The sequence below is a fragment of the Bacillus rossius genome, chromosome 11 (genome assembly GCF_032445375.1).
Source record: "Bacillus rossius redtenbacheri isolate Brsri chromosome 11, Brsri_v3, whole genome shotgun sequence".
Lineage (NCBI taxonomy): Eukaryota > Metazoa > Arthropoda > Insecta > Phasmatodea > Bacillidae > Bacillus > Bacillus rossius.
The window spans coordinates 33221349-33238067 of record NC_086338.1 but is presented as its reverse complement, the minus strand read 5'-3'; the positions used below and the strand labels follow the sequence as shown (position 1 = coordinate 33238067).

General features: G+C 36.5%; 2 protein-coding genes across 3 annotated transcripts in view; both read right to left on the bottom strand.

Moving 5' to 3' along the window:
* Window positions 1-1960: 1960 nt before the first annotated feature.
* On the bottom strand, window positions 1961-10010 carry LOC134536788 (damage-control phosphatase ARMT1-like). 2 transcript variants are annotated; one of them, XM_063376708.1, is made up of 6 exons: window positions 9728-10010; window positions 7988-8093; window positions 5509-5744; window positions 4984-5146; window positions 4127-4298; window positions 1961-3125 (listed from the first exon to the last, which is right to left on the bottom strand). In XM_063376708.1, exons 1-6 carry the CDS (start codon window positions 9868-9870, stop codon window positions 2542-2544), a joined length of 1404 nt encoding a protein of 467 aa, XP_063232778.1. In that variant the 5' UTR covers window positions 9871-10010; the 3' UTR covers window positions 1961-2541. The 2 variants fall into 2 exon arrangements, with proteins under 2 accessions (XP_063232778.1, XP_063232779.1); XM_063376709.1 differs by lacking the exons at window positions 1961-3125; window positions 4984-5146.
* Window positions 10011-12362: 2352 nt separating this feature from the next.
* Window positions 12363-16719, bottom strand: part of LOC134536789 (protein tramtrack, beta isoform-like) — an 84918-nt gene continuing 80561 nt past the window's right edge. The window contains exon 6 of the mRNA XM_063376718.1: window positions 12363-14338. Within this exon, the coding sequence (XP_063232788.1) occupies window positions 14133-14338 (206 nt within the window). The 3' untranslated portion in view covers window positions 12363-14132. The remainder of the gene's footprint in view (window positions 14339-16719) is intronic.

Genomic DNA, 16719 nt, shown 5'->3' with positions numbered 1-16719 from the left:
CTGTGGATGCCATCAAATGAACAATTTTTTTGCACTGAAAATAGAGTATTGTTGAACAAAAAAAGGCCTAGATTTTTTTAAAAAATTTTATTTGCCCCAAGAGCCTAGATAATGCTATTTTCTGAAGATTTAGATAACATTTTATGTACCTATGTAAATGAAGCAGCAACCGAGCAGGTGGGGCAATAGTAAAATATTTGCATTCTGGAGGACCTGGGTTCAGCCATACTTATTTTGGTTTTCCATGATTTCCTGAAATTACTCCAGGCAATTGATAAAATGTTGAGATGGGCGAAGGAACCTTCTTTGTCATACCCAGTTATTTGCTTAAAAAAATTCATTTTTAAAGATGATTTAAACATTTTTAATGTATTTTTTTTTAGTGAACGTTAGCACAAGTCACTATGTTGACGCGGACCAGGGCCTATGCCCCTCTCATGAGCCGGTGTAACCTGCCAACACCAGTTCCCCTTCCCTCCAGCCATTGATGCTGTGTGCAAGTTCTGTCTGACAAGCACGCCCCCACACTGCGACAAGGGGGAGGAGTGCAGTAAATAAATAGTGCCACCCACTTACATAATTATAAATCAGCAATTGTAATAATGTTTATTCTTTACCAGAGTGCTGTGTTCACCTTTCAGCAGTCAGTCAATTATTTATTTTATATTAATGTTTCAAATAACGTAAAGACGGACACTAGCATAACCGAAGACCAGCAGAGTACAAATGAAGCTCGGCATTATAAAATAATGATTTTTGGAAAATATGTAGTATCTTAAGTAATTGTATTGTACAAGTGTATATGGAATATTCTGCTGAGGGTATTTATGTGTTGCTGGTTTTTTGCCGGTGGCACAATGTCACAAAAGAGTGAACAGGCAGCCTAAATATGAAGAATATTGTCAGCCTTGGCACTCAGCTGACAGGATCCTTTGGTACAGTGGCATGGTGATCTCCGTCCAAGTACTTGGGGATTCACTGAGGAGCCGCGCAGCATTTTTAGGACTCGTAAGCTGACTGTTTTCTTATTCTTAAAGCACAGAATATCGGGTGTGGAAACTTTTGTGTCATAATTTATATCTATATCTATTGTGTCTACGCTGTGGGGGTATAGACAGATACAGTTCGTCAACACAGTAGAGAATTTTTAAATTACAATTGTTTTCAATTTACAGTGCTTAACTTGAAAGAAACTTAATACTGAGTTATTGTTTGATAATGATTGTTCTATATACATTATTTTTTAATTAGTTGCCATCATTGATGCTAATTTGTGTATTTTTTCATAATTCAAGTATTTTAATATTATTTACTTTGATTCTTTATGTGTATTAATGTTCACAATATTTAAAGGCAACTGATACTGTTGGTTGTACTTGCAGGAATATATTTGACATTTGATACCAGAACAGAAATGAACAGATGATTTACATGGAAAAGGTTGTTAAATAAATGGTGCAATGAAAAATAAAATCATAGGCCTGACAGGATTGATGTGAACCAAGCGTTGATACACAAATAAATCTTCAATTTTTGAAAAATTAAAATGTAATATCCTGAAAGTAATATTGGTTTCACTGCCAGTAAAGGATGGTTTGGAAAGTTCACAGAAAGGTACCTGACATGAGTTGAAGGTCACGCCTGGGCAGACAAGTCAAACAGCCGACTGACAATAATTATCTACCGTTACAGGGTGTCATATTTGTCATACAAAGTATTTCATGGTAAGCTTATAATGACAAATGGTGTGACATGTTTATCATTGACTGTTGTTCTACACATTTATATTACATAAAGAATATTTCCCTACACATTTTAGAACACATTAAGTAAACCTTGCTATTTATGGAGACCAATGCTTCAGAATACGCGATTGCGGATAACACAAACATTTTTAGGAATGCATTAGTCGTGCTAAGTGAGGGATAGGTGCAATGATTGATTTACATTGAAGCTTATCTGCTGTTTATGAGGTAGTATTTTTAATGCTCAAATTTACAATCCAAACCATAAATATTCTGTAGCATAAACATAAAATAAACACAATTTGTAGGTTTGTTTAAGTATCACAATCAATTCACTAACATTATTGTAATAATACAGGTGTCTTCATTTAATCATTGACATTCTTGTATAAAATCTTGGTGTTTCCCATTTAATGTAAGAAATTTTACTGAGTATTATTTAATGTGATTTAACTCACAGTGTATTAACAGCTCTTATGCACCATTTTAACCACCCTACAGATGTGAGATAACGACTAGATGTACCAAGGGTGGCTCCAGAAAGACTTCTCGGGCAGGGCTATCTTACAAAGAAAGGATCCAGTTGAAAAACAGGACATTAAATAAGCCTGAGTTTGGCCTTGGAGTGTTTACAAATTCATGGTCCCAATTACAGAACTGTAACAGTTTCATAAAACTTTTGACAAGAGAAAAGTTTAAAAAATGAATTTAAGTATTTTTAGTTTTAAGTATTTAAGTACACCCAACTATGGACCCCCCCAAGAATTTTTGGAGCTGCACTTGAGACGTACCTGATCTAGTTTCCAGAGTACTGCACTAATCCGTAATCTCCACAAACGTTCCACGCAAAATTCGTAGCTGAAACACTCTCAACTTGACCAGGCTGTAAGCCACATATAACATCTGATTTTATCGTTCGCAACGACACTAGACTGGTTGGTTGGAAACCTTGTAAAGCTGTGGTGAAACCCTCCGTCGATGGCCAATGGAAACCTGCCATAAGCTTACGATAGTTCAAATCACCTTTGAAAATCAAAAGTGATGATTGGGACAGTTTTCTGTACAGAACGGGGTCGATTTTGGGCATTACGAAATACGCGTGTGGCAACGTCCAGAAATCACTCGTGTGTATTTCCCAGCGACCAGAGTCCAAGTAACTCTTCCATCTTTTTGACAGTTCAGGTAGACTTGCTGAGTGCGAACCCATTTCTGAGAGGATATCCACTGTCTGTACAATGTCCTCCGTTGTGGTATCAGAGACGTACCATGAAAAAGCTTTCACGTGGAAACGTATCGTGCAGGCAAATCCAGAAGTCAGTAAGAAATCTGCCAGGCAGAGATCCGCAAACAGTTCATAGCCAGCATTGTCATTCACAAAGTCTGAAACAAATAAAAATAAATACAAATACTTTACATACAACACAGATTTATAACTGAAAATTTATTTCTTCAAAGAAAATTAAGGGGAGACATACTAATGTAATGTCTTTTGCTTCTCTAGAAGTAGAGAGTAAAATATAATTAGGGTTCTAAATATCTTTCACAGTGAATTTTTCCTCAATACACTGAAAACAGTTTTCTTATGCTGTAAATGAGTTCTTTGAAGCTGTTGTTTACAAAAACTTCATGTATAAACTTAATTTTACAAATTAGAATCAAAATAATATTTTTTCCCTAATTAAAACCAAATTAATATCCCCCCCCCCCCCTTTTTTTTAAAAATATTGTATAGTATATTAAGCTAAGTATAAACAGAATTGAAGTGATTTTCAAAAAAATAATTAATGAAAGTGTACTTTTTGTTGAATGAGTGTTTACATGGATACATCAGGGTATTAATTTATTTGTGTTATATATTTATTATATTTATTTATATAAGCTTATTAGTATGTTGAATGTTAATCTTTTATGTTAGCCTATAAGAACATTACCAATTTTATTCTCCGGTCCAACCAGGTTTATGTTTTTTAAGTTTGCATATGTTATTTCTGAGTGAAGTGAATGTACATTATACAGAAAAAACTAAAATATTGTAGCATTTATTTTTTATGACTAATATAGATTTTAAGTTGCTTAGGACTATCTCTTTAAAGTAAATTCGATTATTTACTAATGATAGCTTTTTAACTTAAACCATTTTCTCTGCTATCCCAATAAATTAACACTGCAGACCTATATATCTGAAGATATATTATGTAGGACTGTTTAAAAATGCACTGTTCACTCAATTGTTTTAGATTACAAACATTCTCACACAACTATCTTTAGCGAAGACCGATAAATATTAATTATCAGCAAATTTTTAAGTTTCAAAACATATTTATTCTGTTGGTACATAATATGTTTGAACATATACTAAAGAATATGATGTAAGCACTAACCAATTGAAGTATTTCTGTTCTTGGACTCAATTAATTCCTTCAAAACTGCCTCTGTGTCATCAACCATGATAAATTCTTCCAAACGATCTACCAATTCCATTGGGTTATCTTTCGAAGAAGTGGCCAGTCCTAGAGTAATCGACATGTCAAAGCGGTTACTCCACATGCTGAGCTGCGGGAAAATGAAGTGAAAAGTTAAAAATTTTGTTTTCTTAACATAAATTCAAACACTACCTTGCTGGATTAAATTTGATATTAAATAGAGGTAAATATAAATCTTAGGTGCAAATTTAATTTATGTATCTATCATAAAAGGTTATGATTGAATAATACATAATATAAATTAAAACAAACTTTTCTAATTTATTGAACCTACTTACTGTTACCAATTTTAGCAGAACTTTCTTTATTGACACAATCATTAAAAACTCTTAATATCTTCAATCCTTACTTTAAACTTGTAGTGAGGGATATGGTATGTGCGCATGTGCTAACACACACTGTAACTATCAGTAGAAGAAAAGGTCTCTACAAGGTGATAGTTTGATAGACTTAGACGAACATGACGACTTTACATCCTTCTAGGGTGTTCTTTGTAAATCAGACCTACTTAAAAGTTTATGATGTTAAGGTATGTAATCAAAATTTTTTTTGTCATTTACAAATAAATTGCCTAAGTAGTACTTAAATACAATCAATTTACCTAAAGGCAATACAGTACGATAAATACTAAGCCTGAGCACATGCATTTAAAGCTTTAAAACTTAAAAGTCCTAAAAATTACAATCTCAATAAACTATGTGACATCCATTATATAGTACTTAAGGCTAATTAGATGTACGTTAACTATAATGCACCTTGATTAACCTGATGGCTTCCTTCCCTAATTCCTCTGATGTGAGATTCGATTCACTCAGCTTGTCAATGAGGTAATTTGCAAAGAGAGTACATGAGCCCATCGACTGAATCAGACTAGTTTCTTTCCTTTTTTGACAGAAGTCAAAATTCTGCAAAGTTTTGCTGTAAAAAATTTTTTTGTTTAGTAATTGTCAATGGTCACTCATGCCAACTTTGGATCAAAAGTCACCTTAAAACACAGCCTTATTCCAACTGACAACGTATTACGACAAGTGTTTTCATATTCTCAATTCAAATAAATTGTAGCAAAAATTCATAAAGTTGTCAGATATACAACAAAGTGGACTAACTTGATACTATACATGGAAGTCTGTAGGAAACATTTCTTAAACCGCTTGAATTGAGGGAATATAATCCAAACCTCTGCCACGTGACAGATGCAACATCAGCCACTCTCACATTTGGAACAAGTTTCCGAATAAAAAAAATAGACACATGTTTTATTGCAATTACAATAATATTACCTTAATTCAAAAATTTGTTTAACTCTGCGATACAAATAGCACTGCGTATAAAGGAACGTCCCAGAATACCACTTCACAGCAGTTCCATCTTTCTTGGTTTGTTCATTCAGAAATGAATTCCACAAGGCAACATCACTTCGATTTGAAACCAGTGGTTTGAACGGCTCGTTGGACTTGATCTCGTTTGCCAGCTGCGACAAAGAGACGAGGGCAACTTCTATGTCTCTTTCTGCATCCTGGAACACCAGTCATGTGATGTAACACCATGCACAGTTTTTAATATTTATTACGAGTACTTTAATAATTTGAGACTATGGCAATAAGTAATCGGTGGCGGGGTCAGCAATAGATTCACGAAATGTACATATTGCAAATACAGAGTTCTATGAGGAATGTCAAGTGCTTGTAGTAGTAGCCTGATACAACCGGTTTCGGTATACCATGGGCGAAAATCTATAGGATTCTCAGGGGAAGCCAGCGAGATAACATTGTATCATTCTCATTTCACAGTTATGATTTTACAAGTTCAAGCGGGCCCCCTCAGAGAGAGGCTTTTTAATTCTGGGACCCCTAGCTCCTCACCCATGCAGTTGAACCCACTTATGCTGATCCCCTTCAACTGCGGTCTCCAAAAATAACCACAACGAATTTCGAAAAAAAAAAAAATAAATAAAATTATAAGCCTTGCACAGTAATTAGAGAAGAGCTAAAAAGCAAATAAACATTTCAGGATATAAAAAAACACATTTTGTGCAAAAAAAAAAAAACAGGCAGACAGGAAAATTTACTGCATTATCTGGTGCTGAAGTTTAATAGGTTGAGGCGTGGCTTATTCAGCAGTTTCATTGCTGGCTGAGTGACTAAAATTAAGACCCTCTTGAAACATGTTACACTGAGTCACTGGGCCATGCATTGACTTCAAAGAAACAAATGGGAGTCATGTGTGTATTTATATAGCTACACTAGAAACCCATACATTAAAAGAATTTTACACATTATGCAGCTTGAGTAATACTATGGGGCCACTAAAAAATTTTTATATTTATTTATTCCTAACAGTCGTACTATGCACAATTTAATTTACTCTTTTCTCGACTTAAAGGATGTTACTTCCATACGTCCAACTTGCTAACACAACAGTAGCGCATAACAAAGTTGACTAGACTTAGAGCAGCTGCATTTTCTATGTTGCGGCCCAGTTTACTGATATACCTACGTAATTAAGTTTTTTTACGTTGGCACTGCAGTTACGATGATGATTGATTTGCGGGCTGGGCACAGTTCGCTGGTAGTTTAACTGGCCAGCATAAGGGAGTCTAGATGCATAAATCCCCAATCCTCATAATTACAGCAATGTTTAATACCTTGCTTGCTCTCTAAGCCACAGATACGCAACGCTGCATCCCACAGCATCGACTATGACACAATCGTTCCAAGTTTCATTGGCACCTGAGCAGTAAGTGAATGTCCATAATGATGAGGTTTCAAAACATTTACAGACATACAACACGTGCATGTTGCACGAGACACTCACAAAGGCAATTTATTTTCCCTCCCCTATGTATTCAAAAGGACCATTCGGTTCAAAGCCTGAGACACCAGTCTTTCTGTTCAGCTGTCATGCAGTTTGTCACTGCATTCCCGCGAAGTCGCGTTTCCCCTACTCCCCGCACGCGCTACTTCCCCTCAGCACTGTGGCTCGCTGAACTGACAGTCTGCGACCGTCAGTTCCAAACACGCTAATCACACAAGCACTGTCAAGGCAAAAGACATCCCTGAAGTTCATAGATTCCTAACCATTAATCAGGCTTAAATGAAAACCGAGCAACTATGGTAATTTACAAAAAAACTCTAATGTTGTTATAAAACAGAGAAACCAGAGCAGAGAGGCCTGTTGTTGGAGAATGGCTTTGTGCAGACAATCTTAACTGTACCAGACAGCGAGTGTACGTTTGCTAACACTTTATGCAACGATCACTGAAGAAATGCTTTCAGTAGGTTTCTTGTCTTCTCTCTCAGCCTTTTCATGCAGGGAACAGAGGACAGCCATGGGTTTATGGTTTATGGGTAGCAGGTGTTCCTGTGAATGAAGCCAGAGGCCGGCTGAATACACCCTCCTCTTTGTTTTCATAAAATGAGATGTCATTGCAGTAATAGGTTGTGTATCAGAATCCCTTTCAGGATGCAAAGTTTAATGTCAGAGCACAAAGAGAAATTGCCTTACTGGTAACAAGCATGTCAAATTTTGTACAGGCTAGTAATTGGTTAAACGCAAATGAACCGCTTACCCATTAATTACATCCATTAAAGAAGGCTAACACCACCAGCCAGTCACAAATTTGTTTTTTTTTTGTCACTTCCAGAATTAAAGAGTAAAATCTTATTTAATCAATGATGCAAGGCACTTTTAAAATTTATTCCACTGTAAGCAGTTATAAGTAGTTAAAAACATTAACTTATTAATTATTACATTGCTTACCTGCCCATATTTTCTAATAATTGTTATGTTGTTCTGACGTAAATCCTCAGCAAAATTAGCAAGCACTGTGGTAAATGTTTCGTTCACAACATAATGTGCAGCACTCCTGAAAATTTAAAATAATTTAGTTCATTTTTTTATAAAATTAGTAATTTTGTTTTTATTTTGTACCATTATGTTAAAGTTCTTAATTTAATAATGGCACTGACACAGGCTTCTCAATGCTTAATCCAACAAACAAACACACAAAAAAAAGAAGAGAACACACATTGTTGCCTTATGTACAGTCACTGAGGTAAAGATATCTCCTCAAATATCACTGAGTAACACTATGCACAGCTCTAAGCGTAAAAAAAAAAAACAGGAAAGGCATGGCACAATAAAAGTTTCCTTGACAATTGTGTAAGTTATGATATTGTGACGAAAGATTCACATAATTGTTTTATAATTTGCAGGATAAAAATAGAAGAACTGTTACATATTCTAGTAACTATGGCAAAAAGACAATGTTTCACCCAATATTTCATAGGACTTTGAACTAGACAAGTCAGGATAATGAAAATTACACGGATCGGCTTGGGGCCCTGGATAGTTGCCCCCTTTTGGCAGGTGGTCCACTCTCTTACTCTACGCAGTTTCCCTGAGTTTACCTGGTTTCCCAGTCCAACCACTTACTCCCTGTCTCATTAACCAATTTTGCAATATCTGAACACAGTTTGACCACCTTTATCATGTCTAATTGACATAAAATCTTTTCCCCACACACAGTTTCCGTCCATGCTATGCAACCAATTATGACAGTCTGTAGTAAACCACTCTTATTTGTCAAACTTTGAAACAAAGCATTATTGATTGTGACCAGGTGAATGACTATTGACATTTGATTGTGCTTTACATCATTAAATCAATACACAGTTGATTCATAAGTTGTACTTACATTTAATTAATAATGATAAGAGATGGGTTTTTAACCACACATAAATTTGTGATTAAAGTACAGACTGGTTTTAAGACATGGAAGAAACACACTAGTATTAAAAACTAACAATCCAGTTTGGGAACTATCATTATGACAATTTCCCTGTGTTTTCCAGGTTTTTAAGACACCTTTTTTTTACCTGTCTGCAGAAACCTTGCAGCAAGTACAAATTTAAGAAATGTCAGAAGTTTTTCCAGTGGGTATTGCAAATTCTTCAATGGCAATTCCTATACTATCTAACTTAAGGTGTGCCAATATTTCTGGAGGATTGCTACAAACCAATACGTTGAGACATTGGCAAAACACAAATTCTATATTTGGCAAGAAATGTTGTAATTGAAGGGACTTTGTGTGTAGATGAACAAAAAAACTAAGTTTAATACAACAGTGATTATCACTAAGATTTCTTTTGAGGTCCTGAACTATGGTGTACAAATTCCCTTTGATGCCTGTATTCGCTAATGCATAATGTTCATGATGTTACAGTCATGGGCTTCATCCCAACACACTGATTCGGTACCCAACTGGTTCGGAGCCTACTACAATCTTGAAGGTCCCGAAGTATCAAACTTCTTGGCATAACCGTGTGTAGTTAAACCCTATCAAATGAACAAATAAACAAATTATTGTTCAGTGAAGTCATCAAAATTAATTTGATAAAAGCTGTGTTATAAAAATACCTACCAATTAACGAAAGCTAGTGATGTATACACTCCGATGACTAATTTGAGCTGTGGATAGCATGGCTGGTACCTACTTACTTGATATACTTTGAGGAGAAGTGCACGCCCTCTGGTGTGGCTGTGTTTATCGTGCCTTCGATGCCGGCGTGTGCTACCGACGACACGGACTCCTTGTGTGCCAAGAGGCGCAGTGCCACGCCCACTAGGTGCAGGACGGTCATCGCCTCGGCTTGTTTGCTTCTTCGAGGGAATCACAGCACCACCCAGCTTAGAGCAGCATGGCGCGAGTTCTAACGGAGCTCATTCGCTGTGTTGTGACGTGACCCCTGATAAACTACTGACCATGATAACCTCATGAAGTAATGTTTAATCTGTATGCATACTGTGACCACCTAAAGAAAAAATTAAAATAAAAATTAAGCAGAATCTTTTATTAGCTTAAAGATTTTATAATATACACAGTAATTTTTTTTTCAATTTAATCAAGATAATTATTATTGTGTTTTGAGAAAAAATTTTTCTGACATTTTAGACATTTGATCCAAAAACTACATATATTATAGAAATACAAAAATTAGCAGTTATGCCTGTATTTATATTCTGCCGTACTTTCAGGCACAATTTAAATGCACTACCAAACAGCGGGATTGAGACAAAATGGATTATAAATTCATACTGCTTGGCTTGAGTTTTAAAACATATACCAACTTTCAAAACACTGCAGTTACAAAAAATTTTCAGTTGCGTAATAATTAGAGAGAGAGACAGAGTTCTGGAACTATGAGAAAAAGACTCTGGAGTTGCTGGCGCCATGCGCCAGTATTGGCCAATATTTTTCCATATATTTTTGTGATTGGTCGGTGAGGCCACGCGCCTGCCACTTCCCCTTCGGGTGGTGCGCAGATGCATGCAGCCTCATTAGTGAGAGGTGGCGTGTCGGGCAATGGCTCCAAAAATACCAAATTAATGGTCGAAGAGAGAATTTCGTAGCTCTGGTCCGGGCGCCACATTTTATAATCAACCTTTTTCACTTTTTGGAACTTTTATTTAGAATTTTGTGACCATAGTCATATGTATATGCAAATTTCAGCTGAATTACAGCACCGCGCAGGGCAACCACCTTAACTATGTGGCAAACCCCGTATTTAACCTTACGTGAAAACACCCCTTTTTACACTTTTAAAATGACAAGAAATGTAAAGAGAGAGAAATTTATATTGCTTTATTTAGCACTCTGGGACCATAGAATAAAATGCATGAAATTACACGGAAGTCCAGTCGAGGGGGGCAACTTATAAACGTGTTTTACTCCATACTGTTTTTATAAAACAAGAGTCAGCACTTGTGTTGCTTCATGCACAAAAATTTAAAACATGCAGATAATAGTTTGCATCTGTGATTGTTTTTGATGTAGCACATACCTTTTATGCTTTAGGCACTATAATTTTAGGTATAATGTACATTTCTAAGGAAAATTCAGCATGTGTTGTGTAAAAGTTTAGTTTGTGTAAATGCACCAGCATACATGTTTATGAAGGATTTGCACGTACAGTTCATGTATATAAATGACCCCAGGAGAGTGAATTATATACATATAAAAACACTGAAATAAAAAGAAAAAAAATTGTATAAAACAGATATATTTATTTAGTATGTATAACCATACAATAGGGATGGACCCATTAAAAATAACAAACATTAGCATTAAACTATTAAAGTATTTCACAAGTTAAAGATTTATATACAGTCATATAACCACTCTATGTGAAAAATCCCTGTTTCCTTATATGTAATACATTTCAGTGGCAAACCCAAGAGGCAGTATCAAATCTATTCCACACAGGTTCTAGTGATTCCTAAATCCCTCAACCATCAACCAGATAAAAGGCCCCATTGTCACTTATCTCAAGCTTCATAAGAAGGCATTCTAAGTAAAAATATCAACACATCAACCATTTAAGATTAAACACAGAAATGTAAAAAAAATAAAAATAAAAAAATAAATTAACATGAAAAAAAAATGGATAACCAATAAAACTAGCCAATTCACAAGTTCTTAAAATGACATTACAGAGACCAAGACACACATTATGCTAAATGCAGGCCATACACGGAGGGGGAAGGCGGGTCAAGGAGATATATTCCCTCCAACCAGGGGCGCAACAACTAAATTTCCAAAGGGGGGGGGGGGGGGGGCAAAATACCTTTTTATAAAGAATCATCGATTCCCCCTATTGAAGCGGGGTCCGGGGTCCTCCCCCGGAAAAATTTGTATTTCAAGGTGGAAAATGGTGCTATTTAAGCAGTTTTATTATCTAAAAAATTGATTGCACAGCACTTTCTTTGCCCCCATTTCAAGGTTTCAGAGGGGGGGGGGGGGGGCAAAATACCCTTGCCCCCCCCCCCCCCCCCCCCCGTTGTTGCGCCCCTGCCTCTAACCTTATATTCTAAACAATCTATCATTCCCAAAAACAAAAGGAAAGAAATTGAATGCAATTCAGTGGGCAAAGTGGTTCTATCACACCCCCCCCCCCCCCCCTCTTCAAAATAAAATTCTGTGTAGACCCCTAACTAAATGTGTATTAATCACTTGAAACCCCAATGTATCTTAAACAAGAACGATGAAAACATAGTTACAATGAAAGCATTTCTTAAAAGTTCACTACTGTCTTTAACCACAGCTGATAAAAAGTATTACAAAAGTACATTATAATTTTGGTCTCCTAGGTTGATGACTAAATATTAAAAATAAGCCTTGATTTTGCAGTGAACACAAACCACCTAGTGATCTACAGGATGCCCACACAAATCTCTAATAAAATATCTCCAATTTTCCCTGGCCAAACTTTAAAATTTACCTGACAAATTTTTTATAAGTAATTTTTGTTTTGCAATTTTCTGAACAAAATTAATAAAATTCAGCCTTCAACATCTACATAGCTAGCCCACTTTATTTATTTCGTAATAATTCAATCTGAACTTTGCATACACCATTTTAAAGTGTGTATAATTATGCACTAAAAAAACCACATGAAAAAAATGCCTTCACAGTGTGAGTGATGGTAGAAATGACATTTTCCACACTAATTACTATCACTGGGGAATTTCCCTGACTTTACAACATGGGAACAACCTGTGTATATATTAGCCCACACAATAATCATATGCCCTATACTTGCTAAGCATCTACTCAAAATAAAACATAAAAATTTATTTTGTGTCCCAAGTATTCCAGTAAAATAAAACTACTAGAAAACAATTTAAAACAACATTTCTTTTCAAGATGATTTTATGGCATTTTTAAACACTCGTGTGTACAAAACTACAGTGACAAGTCTTTAATCCGGCATTGTTAGGTTTGGCACATTCTGTAGTCTGGCATGTTAAGTTTGTTTTCCAATTGATTTTGGTGTTTGTTCACTGACAGACAAGTCGCATCATTGTGCTGCCCACTCACTTGTCTTTTTTCCTGGCCACAGAGCAGATTATTACAACTTGTTTAAAATACTGTTGTACTCTACAGTTTTCATTTTCTGGTATTTCAGTTAAATTTATTGTCACGAAGCTGCTAGCAATGAGGTGCGGCCAGCCAGACTGGCGTGCATGTCTGTGTCTGGGGGACTCCTAGGGAAAACCCAGATTCTGCCTGCCTGGAGCGGGTGTGACAAAGGCAGCACCCCTCCCTCCCCTCACAACTACAAGGACCTACCATTAGCGGGGCACTTTCTGACAATCACCTCCCCTTCTGCCTTCGCACGGAGTCCGGGCCCTTTGCTGTTCATCTGGAGGGCTCTGCAGGTTCTCAGAGCACCATCATGTTTAGTGGCGTAACTAGGACGCCACTGTTCTCGCAGCTTCTGGTGTTGTCGGGGGGGTCTGATGCGACACTATCCATGGGTAACGCAGGCAAGTATACAAGGCACGGCCAACCTGCGGCGAGAGAGTGTGTGCTGGTAATACTGGTGAATCTTTGGAGGGATACAAGAGTGACGTGAAGAGGGTGGGTGACCCCCTACCCCATACTTCACGAGTGACAGTGGACAGTGAGCGACACGCTTCACGCGTGAATATCGAAGCAACTGGAACGTTGGCATGGCGGATGAGTGAATATTGCGAAGCAGTGTGATGGGACTGAGGTTCCCCAGTAAGAGACGAAAAAATAGAGAGAGCCACCGTTGAGCCAAGCTCCAGTGGGGGGAGAAAACATTGGACTTATTAAAGTGTGATTAGTTTGTGGACAGCCATTCAGATTTTTATAATTTAGGAGAAGATATAAATACTAGTTGGTAAATAAATTATAATTAATACATTTGGGCTATCTTTCCCGACCTGTATTTTTCCCATTGCAACATTGTTACATTTACGCTTGATAATTTGGCGAAATTGCTGATCCGGAACCGTCGTGATCCCGAACGTGCCTTACTAAAGACCTCTCACTGTGTTTCTTCTCTAGCTTGCACAGGGCCAGCTCCAGTGCTCTCGACTACCTGTTGAGCAGGTAATACTTGAGCAGGCTGATGCTCGTGCTGTGCGAGCTGTAGAGGTGCTCCGTCATCTGGAAGAGCTGCGGGAAGGAACTGTCGCACATCGGGCACTTGTGGCTCGCCAGGCCCTCCGCGTCCAGAGACAGCTCCCTAGACGGAGAGTACATCAGACTGTAGTCGTCCGCCGTGATGATGTCTTTCACGTCTGTGGAACAAACCAAACTGTTTGAGGATGTTCACAGAATTACAACCTACTTTATAAAAAAAATCAAGACCAGCTGTTTGAAAAACAAAAGAAAAAAACTTAACAAAACAACATGCACTGTGAAAAAAAATTTCTTTCTGAAAAAAAAAAAAAAAAATGCAAACCCCAAAAGAATTTTGTGAACAGGTTTCATCTAATCGCCTTTTAAAGTTCACTTCTCACATGTTCTCATTCAAAATAAATTGGTGTAGATTCAAGCAGTAGACCTCTGGCTTTTGTGACTGAGCCTTAAAGGGTCCGCCCAGTCAGGGGTGTGTCTGTGTCAGTGATATGGGATGATAAGTGCGACACTCGCTGGTGCTTCTAGCGCGGTAACTCCTCTGAACTGGCGCACAGTCCTCACGTCGTGCACAGAGCAACTATGAGCTATGAGTGGTAACCTGCGTCATGTGCCGAAATTAAGATAAAGGTTTAATCCAAGGCCCTTGAGTGCTTTCAAGAATCTGTGCCGTGTGTTTCATGCCTAGACGTTACTCTGAAAACACACGTTTTAGACATTTTCACTATTCTAAAAAAAAAAAAAAATTTAAAAACAAAATATGGAAGCAAAACTACTCATTCGCCCTAGCGTATTCTTTTTCGTAAATGAAAGCTACTCTGATATCTTGATCAGTTATCAAACAACGTGGTTTCTTCTGCGGCTTTGCACATCGTGAGTGCCTGGGTAGTCGGGGTACCCGAGACTTGGCTTCATCTGGCACGTCAATTCTTTTTTAGTTCACATTTTTATGTAGAGATAATTCTAAAAAATCAGACAGTAGAAGCTATTTTGTTTGTGTTGCCTAGCTATGAAAACCCAGAAAATAAACATCTTTTAAGTGACCATGACACAATTAGTTGGGCAAAAATTATGATTATGAACATTTGCCTGCTTTCTTTACAAACAGCAAACATGTAGCATTTATCTGACAAACAAATGTTCTACCAAAAACAAAACCCAAAGTTTATTCGGGAAATAATAACATGGAAATGCAATGATCCAACATGGCACTATCAGTAGCTCGAGTCTGCTGGGAGTTGAACCCATGGTAGACAAAGTCAGTGGCGATAAGTCCGAAGACATCACGTCACGTTGCAAATGGGTAGTGACAGCTGGGCTAACCAACACAGACACTGATGCATACAGGTTAAGAGAATTAATCGGAAGCCTAAATACGCCAACAGGTTTTATAGGTACGTAGGTGCAGGTCTGGTTTGAGACAGCTGGCTGATAACATGCCTTATTTGAATACTGTCATCAGTTTATTACAGTACAGATTTTTTTCAGCCAAACACACCACATACAGTGTTTTTTTTTAAAATCAAAATCTAACAACAGTAATGTTTGTAAATAAAAAGTAAAAATTTACATATTAGTGAAAATATCCAGTTACAATTGTTTCACCGCAGCATTTTTGTAAAATTTAATGTAGTTTTCTTAAATTTACAAGTGATTTTCTTGAAGGCTACTAAAAAAACTTGGCTTATAGACACTTGTAGCTTGAAAATTTGTAGCTGAAACTTTTTGTTATTACTAATTTTCTACCCAACTAACATGTTTGGTAAGTTAAATTTACAAGTTTACTAATAATTCTCCTAGAAATATGTTGTGTTCTAGATCTTCTTATGAGGTAAAATGGAGGGAAAAAATAAGCAAATTAGATTCATAATAACTTTTACCAATAAAGCAATTAAATGAGGTTAAATTGTCAAATCGTGTTAGTTACAAGTGCTATGTTCATGTGCTTCTATGATATACTAAATTTATAAAGATGGCTGGGTAAAATTTCTAACCATCCCATTAAATATTCAGTAGTTATATAACATTAATAATTCTTGCCTTATTTCTAAATTATTCAGTATTATATTGACAATAAGGTTTTCATATAAACATTTCTGGGAAAGTAATTTAAAATACATATTTTTTTTTAAATAGCCAAAAATTGTTAGTAAAAAATGTATTAACTACACTTGACACATAAAACTTAAAATTTTATTTCTTGGTCACAATTTTTGTGAGTAAACTAGCTTTTATTTTTTTTACAACTGATAGTAACAAGAATTGCATCATGGTGAAAACAGAGCCCAGATGTATAAACTGTTCCAATTTTTTAAAGTTAGTTCTCAAACCACAGATTATGCTACAAAGCTACCAATTAGCTACCAATTAGGTCTCAAACTGAATAAACGGTTGTAATGAATGTTTTCAGTAGATCTACTTGAGCTTAACCCTTTTCCGGAACAGACAGCATTATCTGTATCTGGTTCATGGACTGTGCACACAGAAAACGCTGATGTTCCAGGACAAAAAATGCTGTAAGAAGTAGAGTTTATATGTAGTC

Bases quoted from the DNA above. Each gene is read 5' to 3' on its own strand.
- LOC134536788 (XM_063376708.1), bottom strand. From the start codon at position 9,870: ATGACCGTCCTGCACCTAGTGGGCGTGGCACTGCGCCTCTTGGCACAC. The intron at 8,094-9,727 runs GTAAGTAGGTAC...TTAAATTTTCAG, and splicing joins TTCTCCTCAAAGTATATCAA to GAGTGCTGCACATTATGTTG. The intron at 4,299-4,983 runs GTGCATTATAGT...ATTTTCCCGCAG, and splicing joins AAGCCATCAGGTTAATCAAG to CTCAGCATGTGGAGTAACCG.